At 37.6% G+C, this 22,022-nt stretch overlaps 2 protein-coding genes across 7 annotated transcripts in view; both read left to right on the top strand.

Moving 5' to 3' along the window:
* UNC80 (unc-80 homolog, NALCN channel complex subunit) overlaps positions 1 to 5,041 on the top strand; it is a 277,398-nt gene extending 272,357 nt beyond the window's left edge. For all 4 annotated transcript variants that reach the window (XM_049784015.1, XM_049783997.1, XM_049784007.1 and 1 more), the window contains one exon: positions 1,230 to 5,041. In XM_049784015.1, the coding sequence (XP_049639972.1) occupies positions 1,230 to 1,493 (264 nt within the window). In that variant the 3' untranslated portion in view covers positions 1,494 to 5,041. The remainder of the gene's footprint in view (positions 1 to 1,229) is intronic.
* Positions 5,042 to 6,378: 1,337 nt separating this feature from the next.
* RPE (ribulose-5-phosphate-3-epimerase) lies at positions 6,379 to 20,528 on the top strand. 3 transcript variants are annotated; one of them, XM_049784172.1, is made up of 6 exons: positions 6,379 to 6,508; positions 13,799 to 13,878; positions 16,894 to 17,033; positions 17,561 to 17,695; positions 18,441 to 18,527; positions 20,012 to 20,528. In XM_049784172.1, the coding sequence occupies exons 1-6, from the start codon at positions 6,387 to 6,389 to the stop codon at positions 20,132 to 20,134; spliced, it is 687 nt and encodes a 228-aa protein (XP_049640129.1). In that variant the 5' UTR covers positions 6,379 to 6,386; the 3' UTR covers positions 20,135 to 20,528. The 3 variants fall into 3 exon arrangements, with proteins under 3 accessions (XP_049640129.1, XP_049640137.1, XP_049640144.1); XM_049784180.1 differs by having other exon boundaries at positions 6,400 to 6,497; XM_049784187.1 differs by lacking the exon at positions 13,799 to 13,878 and having other exon boundaries at positions 6,408 to 6,508.
* The last annotated feature ends 1,494 nt before the right edge of the window (positions 20,529 to 22,022 follow it).

Consider the following 22,022-nt stretch of genomic DNA (forward strand, 5'->3'; position numbering starts at 1 on the left):
TCAATATTGTACATTATGGTACCTAAAAATAAAGTTTAAAATACAGATGGCCAAAAGGCACATGAATAAGTGCTGCATTGTACATCACTAATCATCATGTTAATGCAAATCAAAACAAGAGATATCAACTCACACCACAGAACTGGCTTACTATCCAGAACAGAAAGAACCAATGCTGGCACAGAAGTGGAGAGAAAAGGACTCTCATTTGCTGCTGGTAGGGACGTAGATTAGTCCCACCTTTTTGGAAAACAATATGGATATTCCTCAAAAAATGAAATTAAGCTTCCACATGATCCAGCAATACCACTCCAATGGATATTACCCAGTAATATAAAAACACCATGCAGAAAAATCCTCTGCATTTATATGTTCATCACAGCTCTATTTACAATAGCCAGAATCTGGAAACAACCCAAGTGCCTGAGAACAGATGAGTGGCTAAAGAGATTGTGGTATATCTATACAATGAAATTCTATGTAACTGTTAAAAAATGGTCATGAAATTTGCTTATACATGGATGGATATTGAGTGATTATACTGAGTGAAATGAGTCAGAGGGAGAGACATAGACACAGAATAAATTCACTCATTTGTTGGATACAAGGAAAAAAACGATAGTGTGGTAAGAATATTCAGAGATGATAGAAATGGGGGCCAGAAGGAACAGTCTATGGTCAGAAGCTTGCCACAAATAGTGGAGCAGTATAGTTAGGGTAGAAAAGGGGCAATGATATGACAATGATAGAAATGATCACTCTGGATAATAACTGGGTACTTAATGAAGATAAAGTGTTATGCATATACAAATCAGTGTCTACAAGAAAAAAAGAAAGGAAGGAGGATGTGTGTGAGAGATAGAGATAGATAGGTAGACAGTAGATAGATAAAGTGTGTGTGTGAGAGAGAGATAGAGAGAAAGAGAGAGACAGAGAGAGACAGAGAGAGAGAGATGTAACATGCCTACTCCAGAGGCAGGTGTGGGGAGGGGAAAAGGAAACTGGGGACATTGGTGGTGGGAAATGTTCATGAGTGAAGGGTAGTGTGCATTGTACATTGTAACAAAACAACTCTGTGACCCCAGTGTTTAAATAAAGAGGAATAAAATATGATTTCATGTCCGTAAAGTTTAGCACTGACTAGCATTGGGATACTTTTTCCCAGGAACAGCTAATGACTTTTTCTTTCTATACTTTTTTCCATGATGTTATTATACTTTTGATCATAGAGTGAGGCCATCCCCACTGAAGAAGAGAAGAAGGATGTCACAGAATTACCCGGGGCTACAACACACAGTTTACTATCTTCTCAACTTTCAGCCCCTGATGACTTCACTGGCCTTGAGACATCTGTCCTCCTACAGCATGGAGACACGGTCTTACACATCAGTGAGGAGAATGGCATGGAAAACCCCCTGCTTGCTACCCAGTTCACATTTACTCCAGCTGAGCTTGGGGATGTTGATATAGACCTAGATGAGTCTCATGTTTAATTCCTGTATTTTGTAAGATTGCAAGTGCCAACAAGATGCATAAGGGATGATCTTGCAAAAGTTGAATAATTTTCCTTGAGAAAAAAGTGAAAATAGCACTTTACATCTATTGAGTGGCACAAAATCTCATAGATTTTGCTGCTTCTGCACATATTGTTTCATAAACATCAAAAAAATTAATGGCTAAATATGATTTGGTTATTGAAGACTATAAAAACCAGGGTTAAAAAAGGGAAAAGCCATTTCATTGCACATTGTTTATGATTCAAGAAGCCTTGAATAATTAAAAATGTTACTTATCTATTACAGAGTTACTTAGGATTATTAGAAATAATATGCTCTAATAATACAATGTTTGAAGGTTGTTCACATATACATCTCATAAAAATGTGTATTTTTATAGTTCCAAAATATTAATCAGGTGGTTGTCCAAGTAGCCAGTATGCAAAAAAAATCAATGAGAAAAATATTAGTTTAGGGAAATTAAATAATAAGCCTTTAGCCATTTTTGTTTTGATACAGCATTTACAAGGAGGAAAAGTACTATTTTTAGGGCTAATATTTCATTATTTATTTTTGAGATGACATTTTCATTGCATTTTCTAACCAAAATGCTATAGCATAAGGTCCTTTAATTTTATAACCAGTCACAATAAAATTATGTTATCCTAGAAATTATCAGATATAATTATGAATTAAGAAGGACTTAACAACCTAGTCCCTGATAAAAACTAAATGTAAATATAATAAGTGGGAAAAGATGTTATTTCTACATGTAGAATGACAACATCAATGCCAAAATTAGGAAATATTGGGATATGTGATTACTTTTCTTACAGCATACAGTGCCTGCCCTTGGGGCATATTTTCAGATATTAAGGTTATTGTTAGGATTGGTTCAGAACAGTAACTTTTTCCTCGATATCAATGATGTTCTTATGATTCTTTAGACATATAAGTTTATGAGGAAGAAAATATAAAGTGAGCAATGTCTTCATAGATGCAGTCTATGAAGTATACACTCTACTTTGAAAGTTCAGCTATTTCAAGGAAATTATAAAGTTTGGAAGCCTCGTAAGGCCATATCTAATGCATTATTGATCCCATAGTAGAGATCAGTATCATAGAGGCTAAGAATGAGCCAAAATTATATGCTAGAAAACTGTTACATAATAACGAAGCATATAACAATTCACACAGATTATTATGTGACGTGTGGGCTCACATTCACATGCGTGCTCTTGCGTGAATGTATGTGTTTTCTAGTCCTCCGATTGAAGTTAAATGTAGACTTTGGTTATATGGCCATGAATTTAAAACACATTCTATATGTTTAAATGTTCACTACATCAGCTATGGAATGTATATATCTATATAGAAGAGACCCATTAAGCTCACCCAAATCATAAAGGAAGCCTACTTTTTCTGTTAAAATTGCTTATTAGGTAGCATTGTTCACATTGTGATTAATATTTTCAAGTATAATTTGGGGTTTTGATCCCTTTCACTAAGAGAATGAGCTAAAGATAAAAGGTAAAGTTAAAAATTTTCTTATCTAAACTTCAGAAAATAGACGTATTATTTCTTTTGTGTTTTATAATTTCAGAACATTTATACTTAATGTTGGATTAATTATTAAGTGCAGAAATATACTTATATGTGGTTCTATCATATTTCCTAAGCTGATATATTTCTCCTGTTAAAATTATGCTGCTCAAATTAGTGTTAGAGGCCTTATGTTTAGTAATTACAAGTGTCTGGGCTATATGAGTCTCTATGTATGTGCTTATTTTGTTCCAGTTATTTTTCTCCTTTATTCAAATTATCTTTGTATAATTGTATCAAATATTTAAAAAGTAAAGGAGTCAAAGTAGATTGTTAAATACCTGGCAAGAATCCTAAATATCTTTATATATATTTTTTAAAGTTTTGGAATGTTTTGAACCTGATGTTGGCCTGTCTGCCTTTTAGCCTGACTCCTTCACTCTAGTGTTATGGAAGTCTATAGAAAACTTTTTCAATAAGCTATGTAATATTGTATCATGCAAAAAAGTCTCCACTCTGAGAGCCTTATAGAGTGAGAATGTTTTCGTACTGGGACTACTGAGATTTTGCAGGTGAGTGCATCTGTTCCAATTACAGTGCCCTTAAATGTGTTGAATGTAATGTATTGAATGTTTGTGTCATTGATAAAATATATGTATGTGCATAAGACTTTCACAAGTATGTACTCTCAGGAATACTAGTACCTGGAGTGAGAAGGAATAACTATTAACGAACAACTGGTTGGGAAAGATCATAAAGAAGTTCAGAGTAAAATTAACTATTTTGTAATGTTCAAAATATTATTGAGTATGTGACAAATTGCATATGACAAATGCAGTATTGCTAATACTAATTAAGCATTAGTGATATTTATTCTGAGAAAAGTTAGAACAGGCCTACTTCCCATGAATAAAAATAGTATTCAATTAAGAGGTTGCTTTTTCTGAAATTAAATTTTGAGAGACCTTGAAATAAATATGTATCATTCATGATAGTGGGTATAGATTTATACTACACAGGTTCAGTTAAAGTGTTTCAAATCTTGTATAGCTATATAACAGAACATCTTCATTTGTAGTATTTGTTTCTATCTATAATTATATTAGATACATTACTTGGTTTTTCAAGAAAATTAAACTTCATTGAGTACATTATGATAAGGCACTGAGAAATATAATGACAAAAGCCTAAGAAGGCATGACAATGCAGAGGGAAATATCTTGATAGGCATTAATACAGTCTCTTGTATATATAGTCTGGGAGTAGTAGGTTTGTGTCATGTCAAGTCTCTAAGAGTACCAGAGGCAAAATAACATCTACTTCCTTAGTATCTGTTCCTTTAGTCAGTGAAGCACTTTTTCCAATTTGATGTCCATCATCCAGAGTATCTAAGATGAGAATACAGTGGGGTCATAACATAAATTACATTCTAAAGAGCAAATTCAATACCTTTCCTCAACTTGTACAGTATAAGTCTGTGGCATTTGCTGCTATCACACCAAGTCATGCTATAAGTTATGTTGTTGCCCTGTGACCTCACAGTTTCAATTTCATGGCCTTGTCTTCACAGTAGAAAGTCCCACTTCCTCATTTATTTAGTGGTTCTTACTGCAGCATTTAAGAAACAAAGCTTGATCTTACACTCAGGAGAGTAAGAAAAATATTAAGGGCAGAATGTATTTGGAAAAACTGAACAAATTTACTTATATTATTTTAGTATAATTTAAGATGACAAATCAATGTACCTCCATAGTATTTTTTCAATAGTCACTGTGACTGCAGGATGAAAATCCATTATTAGCCATTTTTTAGGTAATATCAAAAGATTGATGACACAGCCAACTTCCCTCAGATGACTATGAAGTCTGTTATGAATACTGAATGACCAAAGAGCATGGATTAAAATGTGTATCAACAAATATGAAACATTTATGAAATATTTATGAACGATATTAAGATGTCTGTGTTTAAATATGCACATATAATAAAATAATCTAAAAACATTTGAGGTGCCTGATTTTCATTTTTTAGTATAGGGACTAGAAGAACACTCAATATAGTGTTTTTTTATATAATTATATATATTAATATGTAATTTATATAGTGAATTTCCAGAATGTGACCTATTGCATTGAGTGTCAGGTTTGTATGCATTGATATTTCTCAAATCCCATAGTTTCGCTAAATCACCTTAGTTAGATACTTCAAATTCCTCCCTTTTGTTTCCCCAGAGCTCCATTCTACTAATCTTTTTATCAGTAACTTTTGTTAAAGCATGATAAACACATTGGGATATAGAAACCCTAGCCTGGCTTCTCTGCTTAGGCTATGACCTGCTGTTATGGTTGCTAATTCTTTAGAAGGATGTTATGGACATGGCTGGTTACACTGCCTAAAACACACCCGGCCATGCTACTACCAGTTCTTTCATACAATGAGCAATGTATCCTACCTTTTCACTTTATCAATGTTTTTACTAGACTCTCCCCACTCTATAGTTTTACAGGATCACTTACCTTGACCCAGAGATCTAGACATATTTAGTGGCATGGGCCAGGCTTTCTAGGACAGCTAACAGTGTTGTCAGAAAACAAATATAGTACAATTTTTTCTTAGAGGGTAATGAGAAGGTAAGAGGGAAATCTGGTTGTGTGTATGTTTGGGGGTTAGGGAGGGGGTTAAAAATAGCCAATTAAAATTAACATTTAGAACCAGGTATTGATATAATGGGTGCATGATCTGGATTATTTAATCTTCACAATTATTCTCATCACTGGAAGGCTTATTTTTTAACAGATTTAATGGGAGGTAGGGAGAAGTGACTTGCTAAATCCTTAAGTACAATCAGGATTCAGCCTCAAATCTGACTACTTCAGGTCTTAGTTCAAGAAAAGAAAAAAAGGAGAAAAGAAAAAATAAAAAACCCAGGGGGGGGGAAAGAAAAAGAAAAGGAAAAGAAAAAGGAGGAAGTTTTTTTTTTTAATGGGCAAAAACAAGTTGTAAAGAAAAATGTGCATTTGCAAGTGACAGAGAATCTAAGTCAAAGAGAAGGAACTTCAGCTATGAAACTCCTACAAGCACGGAAGGCCTAGAAAACCCGAAAAGCCTGTTTGAAGGGAAGTCAATGGAAAGAGAGAAGAGCTTCCAAGTGTGGATTGACCCGGACGCTCAGAGCCTTAAACAGCATCCCACGGTGAGGCGGGACTTCCGCGACGTAGGGCGGCGGCTCCGACCAAATGCGGAAGAGTCTGCGGGAAGGGGCGGGGCCAAAGTGTGAGTGCCCAATCGGAGCGTCGCCTTCCTCTTCCTGCCGACTCGTGGGCTCAACTAGCTCTGGGAACTCGCAGCATGGCGTCCGGTTGCAAGATCGGCCCGTCCATCCTCAACAGCGACCTGGCCAGTTTAGGGGCCGAGTGCCTCCGGATGCTGGACTCCGGGGCTGACTATCTGCACCTGGATGTAATGGACGGGTAACTCCGCGGGGCTTGGGGGTCAGGGGTTTGCGCGCGGGGCGGGGTGGGATAGGCGCCTCTTTGGGGCTCGCCTGTTGGGGTGCACGGCGTTGCTGGGGGACCTGGGAGCGCGGACCCCCGGAAAAGGGCTGGGGCGGAGCCTGGGCCAGGAGCGCGTCCCAAACCTCTGTCTCCCCTACTCCCCTACAGAATTGTATGGCTGGCTTCCTGCTGACACTTGGAGTTGGTTGAAGCGGCCTGCAGGCAGACTTTGGTTTTTCAGTTAGGGAAACTGAGGCTCCAGAGCTTTGCTGGTAGTTGACAGGACTTGCCCAAGCTCAGAGCAATTACTCTGAGTTACTCATTTTGTGACAAACTAGGATAGACTGACTTGTGGAAGTTGTCACCTGCACTGAGGAGGCCCGAGTTCTGCCACTGCTGGGATTGATTACCTGGGACTGCGCTGCTTTCATGTCAGTGAGTTTCCATTCCAGCCTGTGACATTTGGGGAGTCATCAGTAGAACCCGCGGCTCTGACATCTTTGGAAATTTGAAAGAAACTCAACGCACGCCAAGTTTCTAATGCCTGCCACCTGATCAGTTCTTACGACATTTAAGATGTTGTAGCGTTCGAATTTTGATATTTCCTCTTGGCTCTTTTTTCTCTTCAGACACCCTGCTTCAGGGAGGTCAGGTTTTTTTTTTTTTTTTTTTAGTAATTTCTAAGCACTGTAATTTGGAGTCATGAAGATCATTCGTTTCTTAAATTGGTTCTAAATTCCAGGAAACAAACCTAGAGAAATGAGTACGATTCTCTCAAAGTTACACAACATTTTTGTGACAGTTTTTGCAACTTGATTCTGCTTTGGTTTGCTGAACAGTTATCACAGCTTCACTTAGGGCCATAAAGCCCTAAGAGCCTTACAGAGGTCAAATAGAAAAATTAATTGATCGATTTCATTTTATTTTAGGTGAGAAGCAAGATATTGCAACTCATTTATCAAGTGAGGGGAGAGAAGTGTGTGTTCAAGGCAGAACATGGGCTTCTTCAGGGGGGGGGGGAGTAAAGAAATAGACAAGCAATTGAGATATATGTTCAAGGAAGAGCAGGGACTAAAAGAGCAAGCTGAAACAGTAATTTATTTTTCATAGTTAAAAATTGTGGACTTATGCAAATTTGCAAGTTCACATTGTTTACAAAAGATGTCGAATTCCTTAAAATTTTTGTTGTTCAAGCAGGTTAAATAGGAGTTGTTAATCTTTTAAGTTGAGAATGACTTAATAATAATGAAAAATCTGTCACAAAAGTTTGTTTTTAGCTTGCAAAAACTACTTAATACTGATGTGACTTTACATACTTATTGGGACACCTTTGTGAAAAGACCAAATTTTCACTGAAAATATTACTGAATGGTAGATGTTCTTTAAGGACAGGAAACTACGTTTTTATGCCTAAGGCATATAGTGAGTGACTCAACTGGTAAGCTATGTGTATTTATTGATGCAGAAAGCACTTGAAAGTTGTGTATTCTGTTTGAATAAATGAATGAAGAAAATAATTTGTTCACTTGCCAGGAATATTAATGACAACAGAGTAGCTAATACAAACTCTCATCTTGATGATTTTTTTGGTAAGAATTAACCCCCGAAGTCTACACGGTTGTTGCTGTTTTTAAAACCAGAATCCGATAGTGAGAAATCTGATCTATCTATCCTTCCTCTTGTAAATAAGAAATGTGCAGCCATGATTGAAACCATGAAACAAACAACTTGTGTCATCTCAAAATCTTTTGTAAATTTTGGCTTCTAGAGAATGATAAAGACATTCTCTGTGCTCACAGAAAACTAATAACTTACACTTAGTTTTGTTATTTATTTTCTATCTTGACTGAACTGCAAGCACCTGGAAGTAGAGTTTGCCCTTTTGACTACTGTGTTCTATGAAGGTAAAGGTCTGAAGACAGCACACTTTGTTCTAATTGGTTGAATGACTTCCTCATAATGGCTGGATCTCTTAAGAAAGCACTTGTTGGGGGTGGGGGGCAGAAAAGGGGGCAGACTCGATTCATCACACACAGCCCTGTCTCTTTAAACCTTTGCAACTTTGGAGTTGAACCATTTTTGTTACCCTTTCCTTGGTATCTTGCCAGCCAAAGGCTAGCCTGACCAGCTCTAGGTTTACAGTGAGAAAATGGGTGTGATCCCTTTGCTACAACTTAAACTCTCTTGGGAACTCTCTACATGTTTTTCTTTTTCTTGATCCCCTTTAAAGGATCTCTGCATGCCCATGAGTTTGAATGTGCTTTTTCTTTTTTTTTTTTTTTTTTTTTAACCAGGCGAGGAGCTGAGGGTTGATGATAATGGAGGTGGGAGAAGTGGCTTCCACCAAAAAAAACTGTATTCCCTTGGTGACTCATGAAATTGGTGTGACCTGGGTGGCAGGAGACCTAACTATTGACTTCTACAAGTGAGGTAGCTGCCTTGGATGAGGTGGCATGTGAGGGAGGGAGCAGCTTGGAGGAATGTGTCCACCTCCCCACCTCTCTGCGTAACCCTTTGTGATACAGGATATTCTCTGGGTGTGGGGTAGGACTGGTCAAGTCTGCAACTCGCCATCTGCTTGCCAAGGATACTAGCTTCACAAGGCAACTTGAAGCTGTGCCCTAAGTCCATTTTATTTACCTGGCATGGCACAGGATCTCCCTACCACGTGAGCTCTTTGGGAACTGTGTATCAGGCTGGAGTGGCATCTGCTCTTTCCATGAAAAGTCAGTTCTATCCTAATTTTTGCCCACATTTTCTGGAACATTGCCTTCTCATAGAAAAGAATTTTAGGGGGAGGTGATTAATGAAATACAGTAGTTTGGATTTAGAGGACTAGGAAAGGAGAGGTAGATGTGTTCAAGAGAAGACAGACTTCTTGAGAGGTGGAAAAAGCTGGTAGTCTACATTTTCATTTGAGATGCCAGAAAAATCTCCGAATGTCTCCCACACAGCCCCAGTTTAGGCTATTCTGTGCCTCAGGTCTGTAGATTCTCTGTGCTTTTTAAAAGTCATTCTTTTTTTTTTTTTTTTTTTTTTTTGATTTTGGTTTTTGGGTCACACCCAGCAGCGCTCAGGGGTTACTCCTGGCTCTACGCTCAGAAATCGCTCCTGGCAGGCTCAGGGGACCATATGGGATGCCAGGATTTGAACCACCGTCCTTCTGCATGCAAGGCAAACACCCTACCTTTATGCTATCTCTCTGGCCCCCTAAAAATCATTCTTTGATAGGGTCTGACCTTCTCTGTGGTGCCTAATTTTTTCTCTTTAAGAACTATGTTTGCATCTCAAAATCAAACAGTTTTTAGGCTACTTCTGGTCTGGTGTCTAAGTAGCTTACAGAAACCAGCATTCCCCCGCCTGTCTGCAACAGTGGCAATGGTGAAAGATAAAGCAGTTGTAGCCCAGTATTGTAAATGACTACAGTTTTATGGTTTAATCTCTGTAAGTGCCTGAGTCCAACCTGAAGCAGGGGCTCCACGAGGATTAAGAAAACGGGACAGATATAAAGGAAAAGCATGGGGTCAAAGGGCTCCCAGTTTCCTGTACTGAGCCCTGACTGTTTTCATGCACAGTATTGTTCACTGATAATCAGCATGGGAGGAGGGTCAGATCTATCTAATGCAAATCGAGCCTATAGAGTCTTTACATCTTAAAGAGCGATGTGTGGCCAAGAGGAATCTTATAAAATTGTCTTTTAGATGATCTTCCCAGAAAGTAGCAGGACATGAGTGACTACAGGACTCCAATTCATGGGGCTTTGGTTCCCTGGGTTCTTATCATCGTTTTTCTGCTATTTCCCTCGGACTATCAACTCCCAGTGGTCCTCAAACTATGGCCCGCGGGCCACATATTGTATTTGTATCTGTTTTGTTTCTTTATTGCAAAATAAGATATATGCAGTGTGCATAAGAATTCGTTCATAAGTTTTGTTTTTACTATAGTCAGACCCTCCAATGATCTGAGGGACAGTGAACTGGCCCCCTATTTAAAAAGTTTGAGGACCCCTGCTAGCCAAACATACTCATTTTTTTGATATTTTCATATCCAACACATAAGTTATTTGAGGAACAGGGTTACTTATTTTATTACATACTCCACCTCCCTCCTATTACTTCAAAAATACTTTTTTTTAGGGGCAAAGGAGAAAAGATATTGATAAAGGGAATTTCCTTGTTGGAATTTCTCATTAGAGTAAAATACCCCCCCCCCGATTGAATTAGAATCTAATAAAATCCCATTGTGCTTGTTAAACTTCTAGTTCTGGATAATTTTCTTATTAATTTATTTTTTGTTGACTTTGGTTGGTTGTTGGTTGGTTTTGGGTCACATCTAGAGATGCTCATGGATTACTCCTGACTTTGCACTCAGGAATTACTCTTGGCTGTGTTTAATGGATGGGGACCATATTAGATGCTGAAAATTGAACATGGATCTGTAGAGTACAAGGAAATAAATGCCCTTCCTACTGTGCTGTGCTCTGGCTTCTCTGGTCCTTTTGGCTTCTGTAGGCTTGGAGTAATGGTTTTTGTGGCTAGTGCTCCAGTGGTTACTGTTGTGCAGGCAAACTGGGGCCCCTGGACTTGTTTTTGTGTTTGTGAGTTGTATTTGTGACTTCATTATTGTCATGGCTTAGCCATAAGCTTTCATTTTCTACTGGGAATAAATTTTTGTTCTTCCATTCTTGAACCTGTTCTTTGAATTCATTTTTAGTAGTTCATCTTTAGTCATACAATTGAGGATCATTAGTTTTGTACTATGTGCTTCTGTTTTACAGTAAAATGAAAGTTTGTCTTATGCTCTTTATTTCAAGACAGTTATTACATTTGTCCTGATAAATTTGAGACCAATATAAAATTGTTTCCAAGTCAACACAGCAAAAGAACCAGAGAAAAATACACAGGTCTTAGAGTTTTGTATTAATCAATTGGCCTTAATGCCTCCTTATCTCACCCTTTCTGAATAGACATAATAAAACTCTTACCCTTAGCCCTAGCCATTGTTATGAGACCAGGTATTACATTGGTCTTAGAACAACAGCTACCTAACCTATGGTGAACAAAGAGCATATTAGCCAGTTTTTGTCCCCATTTACTGTATTCTCCCTTTCAGGTGTGTCCTGAATGCTAATCTCTTAGGATTCTCTTAGAACTTGTTTTCTGTTGCTAATTATTTGTAATGGAGGGGCAGGAAACCTGAGTCCTTAAGAAGTTGAACTTTGATTATCTCATTATGTTCATTCCTTCTCATTGCTCATTATGTTATCTCAGTAAACTTGGACATGCATCTTGGAAGATAGTAAGGGCTTAACTTTTTTTTTTTTTTTTTGCTTTACATTGCTGATCATGGCACCACATGTCCTGTGGTGGCACCACATGACGTCCTCTAGTAGCTTACAGGCACTTTTGAGTGTGACTTCACTGCTGCCCTCCATCCCCATTCCAAAAGCAGCCTGGTCATGATTTAGTCTCTCTTTTTTTTGGGGGGGGGGCATACCTGGTGACGCTCAGGGGTTATTCCTATCTATGCGCTCAGAAATCACTCCTGGCTTGGGGGACCATATGGGATGCCAGGGGTTTGAACCGCTGTCTGTCCTGGGTCAGCCACATGCAAGACAAATGCCCTACTGCACCACCACTCTGGCCCTGATTTATTCTCTTTTTAGTCTCTCACATCTAAACAGTTAACACATTCCACACATTCCCATCACCTTTGCTATCTTCTTTCCATTCAAATTTCTCTTGTGTTCTATGGATTTTTTTCTACCTTTTTATTCCTAGTTCATCTTCCTGCTCTACATTTGCACCTTCTGTTTCACCTGTTTTGCTGTAAAACGTTTATATTAAAAGTACAAACACATTTGATAGAATTAGTGAGACACATTCTACCTCTACCATTCACTACTTCTTTGATTATGTGCCTCTTTTTTAGTTTGTTTTGTTTTGGGGGCCACACCCAGTGATGTTCAGCAATTACTCCTGGCTCTGCATTCTAGAATCACTCCTGGTGGAGCTGGGGACCATATGGGATGCTGAGGATCAAACCTGGATCAACTGCATGCAAGGCAAATGCTCTACCCACTTTACTATCTCTCTGGCCCCTGATTTTACTTTTTTTTATGTCTGTCTTTATTTTTCTTCCTTCCAAATTCTATACAGATTATGTTCTTCCCTTTTAAAATTCTATGTTCTATTTGCCTTTGGCACTGTTATCTCCTATAGTCTATTTGTTGTTATTTACATTTTCTTAAACTCTTTATAGTGGTGGTGGAGGGTGTGTGTGTGTGTGTGTGTGTGTGTGTGTGTGTGGCCACACCCAACTTGTGTAGGGCTTCTGGCTCTGAACTCAGGGATCACTGCTGGTGGGGGTTCAGGTGACCATATGGGTCAGCTATGTGCAAGGCAAGTACTGTTTCTCCATATATTTAACAGAGTCAAGATTTCAGTAGCTTTATATCATCCACTTTTATCATTCATGAAACTTCATTGTAAATATCATTGTGCATACATTCAGGGACTATTATCCTGTCCTGTGGCCATGCTGACACACTTCAAAGTCTGTTAACAGTCTGTTGTTATCCCTCTTTATTTGATGTAATGAAACTGAAGCATGTAGGCCTTGAAAGAATCAGCTTCACACCAGCCACTTTGTGTAACAGTAGGGTTGTGAATTCTTCTGAGTGCTTTAGTTGTCCTTGTCAGTGAGACTAAATTTTTATAGTATGAGCAGGAACTCTTGTATATTTCTTATAATATACAGAACTCTTGTATATTTCTTATAATATACAGTGCTTTCTGAAACATCCAACAGGGTACTTGGGAGTTATGCAAAAAAGGATGATCTCTAATGAAGTTTAAATGGTTCATTGGTGCCATTGCTACAGGTAAATTAGACCTAACAATAGACAGCCTGTGGTAGGCTGGTTAGGAGAGAATCACATCAGAATTCGGAAATTCCTAATAAGTATGTGACTTGGGCAAGTCATAGAATTTTTGGAGTTTTAATTTCATTATCTTTCAGTTTTTTCGACCTGTCAAGGATTCATGAATTATTCATTGATATTTGAAGTATCTGCAGCTATGTCAAGAAAGTAACTTGTAAAACAAATTCTGTGAGTATTTCTAGTATTCAAACATTTTTAAAAAGCTAGATTTAAAAATATTAGTGTCACAGGGACAACATAGACAATCCCCACAGAATGCCTGGGGATAAAAGACAAACTGAAGTGAGAATATTTTCAGAGTAAGATTTTTGTTTGTCTTGTAGGCATTTTGTTCCCAACATCACCTTTGGTCACCCTGTGGTAGAAAGCCTCCGAAAGCAGCTAGGCCAGGACCCCTTCTTTGGTAAGTGGGTACTATGCCATCTGAAACTGGGTGTGTTGCCTAAATATAGAAAAATTTGATGGTTGATTTCTTAACTTCCTCTTACACTCTTTTTCTCTCAGGGTTCTAAGCCTTTGGCTTCCTTTAATAAGCCAAACCACATGTTGCTTCAGGGCCTTAGTGCTTTCTTTCTCTTTAAAGGCCTGGAAAGTTCTTCATTCCACTGAACTTGGCCTCAGCTTTGGGATCATTTGACATTACTCAGCCTCTTAAAGCTTTCTGCTATAAATTAACTTTTAACGTATTATATTCCTCTTTGATTTTCTTCTTAGCCTTTCAGTCTGAAGGAAGGTACTTTTATAATATTATTATGAATAACTTTTACTTAATTTGCTATAGTTTTCATAGTGCCAAATTCAGGCACAGGGTCTCCGTATAATTACATAAGTTTTTATTTTTAATTGATTCATCATCTAGACACAAAGCCAGTTTTATGTAAATTTGTTCTTTTTACAAATAAAGCTTGTATATGCTCTAATAACAGAGTAATGCGAGTTAAGATTTTTAGTTCATGCAATGATCTGGAAGCTAGTTTCTCATGGAATCTACATTCTAAACACATGTTGTTATCTTTGCTATTTTAAATCACATATAAGAAATTTAGTAAGTTTAAAAGTTTTTCATGTGACTTAAAATCACAAAACCTTTTTGCTGTTTTTTATATTTTTAATAACATTTTATAAATAACTTTTTCTACAGTTTGAGAAATGTCGTTTTTTTAAGATAAATTTGAGGTAATAATTGTTTATCTTCATTGTATAGTAGCTACAAAATCCTTAATGTATGATTTTGTGTGAGATTTACATTGTTCTTCCTGTCCCATTAATTTGGGCTCCAACTATCTTCAATACTGTTTGTGTCTCTTCCATTATTTCTTCTTTTACCTATTCCACTGCACAAAATCTTTTTTTTTTGGTTTCTCTTATCAGTGTTATTTGTTGATAATCTTAGTACTTAATCTTTCTTGAAATGCCTATAGAGGGTGAATTAACTTCATATACTTTAATGTTTGGGCATTGTGACCTTTGTTTTTTTACATTCAGAAGCATTGATTTGGTTTAATTGTTAGCTCATAATTGTTTTATAAATGATATGTGGTTGTATTCTAGCTACTATAACATCAGTTGTATGTATAAACATGAAGTTAACACTTCAGTTGAAGTTTTGTGCAGAAATGGGGCTGGAGAGGTTTTAAAGTGGGATGTGCTCTTGTCCTGCATATAGCCAAACTGGGCTCCATTTAGGCACCATAATATGGTCCCCTGATCCTGCTGCCTTTGATACCTGAGTGTGTGTCTATTTTGTTGTAATCAGCAATCTTTGAGAATGTTTTCAAGACTTTCTGATTGGAAATTCTTTTAGATAGTGTATTAAGCCAACACAAGTTTTGTTTGATGATGTTTGTTAGTCATTATTTGTACTTATGGTACCAAAGCAGTATAACTGGATCCCCATAATATCTTCTTTCTTGTCCAGTTCTATAGCAGGAACTTTGAATGTTATATTTCTTCACAGTAGTATTATTTATTATCATTTAAGCTGCTTATTCCTTCTCATTAAGTGGTATTTATGTTTTAAGTCAAGATATTTGAAGAGGGTCTGGCCTATTTTTCCTAACATTTCTTTGATAGGCTCTAGTGCTAGAGTGGATTTTAGTTTTTAGTAAACAAGTCTTTCCCATATCCATTCTTCTTCTTTTTTTTTTTTGCTTTTTCAGTATTTTGGTTCTAATTATTCAGGCTCCAAACCTTGTAGCATCCTCACTCTCCTCTCCCCTTCCACCTTTGAGCCTCTTGCAGGGGTCCTCAAACTTTTTAAGCAGGGGGCCAGTTCACTGTCCTTCAGACTGTTGGAGGGCCAGATTATAGTAAAAACAAAAATTATGAACAAATTTCTATGCACACTGCATATATCTTATTTAGAAGTGAAGAAACAAAATGGGAATAAATACAATTATATGGCTCACGGGCCGTAGTTTGAAGACCCCTGTTCTATAGAATCTCACATCCCTCAATTGCTTCCATTATCACTTCTCACCTGGGTTATTGCTATGCCAAGTCAGAGCTTGTTACTTCTCTATTCAAAATTCCAGCAATGTCTGCTTGATTTCATTTAGAAAAAAACAAAAATAGTGGTTTGTATAGCTGTATGATGCCTCATCTCCCCTTCTCTATTTTCTCCACTGTTTGTCTCTCTTATCCCTTCCCAAAAGTGGTTATTTTGTAGAAATTCAATGCATTGGTTACCTATTTGTTTAAGTTTTTAACTTATTTTTTGATCATTATTTCCTGGTTTTAGTCATTTGTTTTCCTAGTTAGCACCTTTTCCTAGTTAGTTCCTTTTTGGAGGGCAATTCCCGGCATGCTCAGGGGTTTTGGGACCATTTTCAGCAGTTCTCTGCTCTCTGGGCCTCGTGGTTTAGTGATAGGTCCCAAGAATGTGGATGGGTCTAGACTTTGTGGTTTCAGGAATTACTAGCCTACCCATTTTGGTGTCATTTGTAGTTGATCAAACCTGCACCTGACAGTGCTGAAGATGACTTGGATCCCTGTTTGGACAGCTGGTTTTTGTTTTTTTTTGGTTCACACCCGGCCGAGCTCAGGAGTTACTCCTGGCTTTATGCACAGAAATTGCTCATGGCAGGCTCAGAGGACCATATGGGATGCCAGGATTTGAACCACTGACCTGCATGGCAAGGCAAATGCCTTACCTCCATGCTCTCTGTCCGGCCCCTGTTTTTTGTTTGTTTGTTTGTTTTTTTGGTAAATGAATATGTAATCTACTAAATTATATTTAATAAATAAGAAACTTGAGAATAAAGGGAGGCTAGCTCTACTATGTAATGGATCATTATTGTTAAGCCAGAGTAGCTGCTATTTGCAGCCACAAAATCTTTAGGCTGGTTTCAGTTATTCTGAGCCTGGTATTTTCATTTTAGTAATACTTAGGCGATAATCTTTTTTTCCCCCCCCTTAGACATGCACATGATGGTTTCCAGACCAGAACAGTGGGTAAAGCCAATGGCTGTTGCAGGCGCTAACCAATATACCTTTCATTTGGAGGCCACTGAGAATCCCGGTGCTTTGATTAAAGATATTCGGGAAAATGGAATGAAGGTGAGAAGTTAGCAGTGATTTTTATTTGTTTGTTTGCTTTTGTCTGGTGCTTCCTGTCTCTGCACTCAGGAATTACTCCTTGTTGTGCTCTGTGGACTTTATGGGATACATAAAGGTCAGCTATGTGCAAGGCAAACACCCTACCTGTTGTTCTATTGCTTTGGCCCCAATGGTAACTTTTCTCCTAATGCTTTCTAAAACTAATTTATAAGGACATTTTACAATTGATAACATTTGATAACATTGCTGACTTATTTTTAATACTTGCACAAAAGGCAAGGCACAAGCAGCTGACTTTGGTTCAATCCTTGGCACCACTATTGTCCCCTGAGCAATTGCTTTGTGAGGCCCAAACTTCTGTCCTCTTTCCCTTACCCATTGCCACTCTAGTTAAGAATAGATATTTCAAAAAAAAAAAATTAAAAAAGAAAAGAATAGATATTTCTACTGGGCCTAACAAACCCTCAGTAATATGTGTTAATGTTGATACCTGTTAATGTGATATAGTGAAATTTTCTTTGTTGTAGGTTGGCCTTGCCATTAAACCTGGAACTACAGTTGAATATTTGGCACCATGGGCTAATCAGATAGACATGGCCTTGGTTATGACAGTGGAACCTGGGTTTGGAGGACAAAAATTTATGGACGATATGATGCCAAAGGTAAAAGTATTATTTGATTCTAGGGTGAAGCTATTGTGTGCATTAATTCATGAAGAATACATTAGACCTACCTGTATCTTTAAGACAGGTCCTGTTCTGAAGATATTTGAGAATTCCTGCCTATTGTTATAATACAGTATGATATATGCTTATAAAATTTTAGGCTTGGGGCCGGTGAGGTGGTGCTAGAGGTAAGGTGTCTGCCTTGTAAGCAAGCGCTAGCCAAGGAAGGACCACAGTTCGATCCCCTGGCGTCCCATATGGTCCCCCCAAGTCAGGGGCAATTTCTGAGCGCTTAGCCAGGAGTAACCCCTAAGCATCAAATGGGTGTGGCCCGAAACACCAAAAAAAAAAAAAATCAAGAAAAAATTTTAGGCTCAAAAAATCATAAAGTAAAGTAAAATTTCTCTTCAGACTATTCTCTGTCGCCTTTAGATCTCTTGGACTTGAGTTAAGGATTGGGTCTTTTGTATGTGATGTACATTATCTTCAAATCTGTAACAAATTGAAATGTCACTGGTCAAATAAAATAAAGCTTACTTATTTATACTTAAATTGTTTCAGTACTGAAATAGGAAATTTTCTCAAACTTTTTAAATTGATGTAAAGTCTATGTGAAACATTGCAATAATTTTGATGACTAGTATTGACTATTTGATTCTTTTTAGTTTTTGTTTGAATGCTTTTCTTTGCCCCATCCCTCATATCATCTTTAGGAGTCACTTATTTCCTCATGTATATCTAGGTTCACTGGTTGAGGACTCAGTTCCCGTCTTTGGACATAGAGGTTGATGGTGGCGTAGGTCCTGACACTATCCATAGATGTGCAGAGGTGAGGCTGCTCTGACTTGTCCAAGAACCATTTCCTATCTAGTGTCTCTAATGTACACCTTGTGTCGTTTTTCATTGTATTTTTGGACCAGTTAGAATCCCTATGTTTTCTAGATTGCTGGTCTTTCTTCCTCTCTCAGAAAAGTATTTTTTTAAATGTAGAATTCGGGGGAAAAAAAAAGCTATAAGAAAGTATTTGCGGGGCCGGAGAGATAGCATGGAGGTAAGGTGTTTGCCTTTCATGCAGGAGGTCATCGGTTCGAATCCCGGCATCCCATATGGTCCCCCGTGCCTGCCAGGAGCAATTTCTGAGTCTGGAGCCAGGAATAACCCCTGAGCACTGCCGGGTGTGACCCAAAAACCAAAAAAAAAAAAAAAGAAAGTATTTGCAAATTATATGATTATTAAATGGTTAGATCAGGTTAGCTCAGTAATGCCAAAGAAAGGGTTCTTTGAATGAATATGTTCAAGTCCAGACTTTAAGAGATCATTAAGTTCCTGTGCCTCAGAATAAGAAATATTCTTCCAAAAAAGGAAAGAAAATATTTGCTGATAAAGAGAAGTTGGTGGGAGAGAATGTGTGGAGGTTATTTTGTAGAGATTCAGTGTGTAGGCTACCTAATTTGTTCTAAGGTTTAGAGCCATTTCTTAAGAGAGCCCAGGTTTGATCTCTGGATATCCACTTGGCCCTTTTTGAAGAGAGAGTACGAGTTTCACCCTTAATAAAAGGATGCTGACCTAACCTGAGGATTAGTAAGCTGTATGGGTCTGCTTCTACTAAGTCTGCTCAGCAGCATATTCTGGTTCTAGACATGAAGGTCTAGTTTTTCTACAGCTGCTACCATCACTTTTCTGCTTGATATTTATAAAAAAGCATTTATTCTGATAAATGTTAGTAGCAGAAGTGCTTGCCAAATGATTAGTGATCCTGTAGCCTTTGACCTTGTGGAATTGCTTTTTACTTAACTCTGTCTTGCTGTTACGCTATTCCTGCTTCAATTAAGAAACATCTGAAGTAGTAGCCCTACAAAAGTTGTATAGGCACCAGAGTGATAGCACAACAGATAAAGCAATTTCTTTGTACATGGCCAACCTGGGTTCAATTCCTGGCATTCCATATGGCCCCCCAAGCACTGCCAGGAGTGATTTCTGAGTCTGTAGACAGGATAAAGAGTTTTAAATAATAAGGCTTTAAAACCTCATCAGCGAATTAACAGAAATGCAGTATCTCTTACTTAGAATTGGTTACGAGAAAGTAAGCAATGTCTTAAACATATTTAGGAGCAATCATACTTTTTCATTTGTTACTGTTTTAACTTCTTTGAATTTGGTTGCTTAAGTCTTTCCATCTTAAAGTTAAAATCCTTTCGTAGAGATAAAATACTGTCAGGAAGCAAGGGTATAAACTCACTCTGGTCCAAGAATTCTATTGAGACTCTTCTCTATCTTTCTTTGAGATATAACCTAAGTGTTTACTTCTTCCAGGCAGGAGCTAACATGATTGTGTCTGGTAGTGCCATTATGAGGAGTGAAGATCCCAGATCTGTGATCAACCTGTTAAGAAATGTTTGCTCAGAAGCTGCTCAGAAACGCTCTCTTGATCGATAATACCACAAGGAGGCTGTTTTTTCTTAGAAAATCTGCTTTCTACTGGAAAAACAAAAGTATTAACTACCAAATCATAATCACAATTGAGACAGTGCTGCTTTGCCGAACAATTAATTCATTCCAGTGTTCTGTTCTACAGAATGTTCCCCAAAAGGTTAGAAATTGTTGTGTACAACTACTTTTAAGTGATGAAATTTAAAGAGTAGTGTGATAAAAATGTCATTTTTATTGGTAGGCTTGATTTTCATAAAATTTTATAAAGAGTAATAATATGGCTGTATTAAAGTTTATTACAGAAATGTGTTCATGCCTAAGGAAGTACAATCTATGATGAGAAAATGTTTTTCTGCATTTATAAAAAATGTTCAGTTGTTTGCTGTTTTTTAAAAGCAAAGTAACTGCCTGTTTTCCCTACTATTCCTTATTGTTTTCTTATTTGTGTATATGTGTGATATCAGAAATCTGTCTGGATCTGGCAGAGACACATTCAAATATCTATTTTTCACCTAATATTTGATATATATATATGTATGTATATATATATATATATATATAAGCTATAAAGACTATGAATCCCAGATATTTTAAAATAGTCTGCTCAAAATATAAGCCCAGGGTCTGGAGAGATAGCTTGCCTTGCAAGCAGCCGATCCAGGACCTAAGGTGGTTGGTTCGAATTCTGGCATCCCATATGGTCCCCCGTGCCTGCCAGGAGCTATTTCTGAGCAGATAGCCAGGAGTAACCCTTGAGCACCGCCAGGTGTGGCCCCAAAACCAAATATATATATATATATATATATAAGCCCAGATTTTTATCTTCGTTAGTTTTGTTGATTGGTCAGGTTATTTAGCAGGTTTCCTTTTTGTAATCACATTTACTGCTCTCTGAGGACATGAAATAACTAGTTTTGAATAGAAAAGAAATGAAGCTTCTATTTGGAAGTAATAGTGATTAATTCTGGATTCTTCCTTTCCAATTATTTGATAATAGCAAATCAAAACTAGATTATTTTAGCCCTTGTTAACTGATTTATGTTGATTTGTCACATGGTTGTATGAGGATTAACAGTGATACTATTCTAAGTTTTATGGTTTGGGGGCGATATTTTCTAAGGGAGCGTAGATTGGAATTGCTTAGGGCTTATTATTTCTGGCTTTGCTCATCAGTATTCTTTCCTGATGGGCTAGGTGGACCTTAATGAACCCAGATCCTATCCACAGTACTATTGCTCCAGCCCCAAATTTTATGGGTTTTAAGGTTTTTTTGGTTCTAAAATTCCATAATGTAATCTTACTAGATTTACAAATCACTCCTATGACTCTGATAGGACAAGTATTTATTCCTACAAGGAATAAGTATTTTATTTTATTTTTGGTTTTTGGATCACATCTGCCAGTGCTCAGGGGTTACTCCTGGCAGGTTCAGGGGACCAGATGGGATGCTGGTGTTCGAACCACCATCTGTCCTGGGTCGGCTGCATGCAAGGCAAATGTCCTACTGCTGTGCTATCTCTCCGACCTGAGGAATAAGTATTTATATTTATTCCAAAAAGGCAACCAGTGGGTTGGTATCTTGAAAAGGATTCAGGATAGCATGGTATTTCTGACTTGTACCGGTTTTCACAAATGAATCTTTAGGAAATGGATTGAGTAAACTAGTTTTAACTTTTGGTAGAACCAGATAGATGAGAATGTTCTAGAACTCTGAATTATTGATCCCATCCTACAAACTCCAAGATCAATAAATACGAGTTTAAGAAAGAGGGGCCGGAGTAATAGCACAGTGGTAGGGCATTTTCTTTGCATGTTGCTGACCCACGATGGACCCATGTTTGATCCCCGGAATCCTATATTCTCCCCCCTCCCCCAGTCTGTTAGGAATGATTTC

The sequence above is a fragment of the Suncus etruscus genome, chromosome 1, assembly GCF_024139225.1.
Source record: "Suncus etruscus isolate mSunEtr1 chromosome 1, mSunEtr1.pri.cur, whole genome shotgun sequence".
Taxonomy (NCBI): Eukaryota; Metazoa; Chordata; class Mammalia; order Eulipotyphla; family Soricidae; genus Suncus; species Suncus etruscus.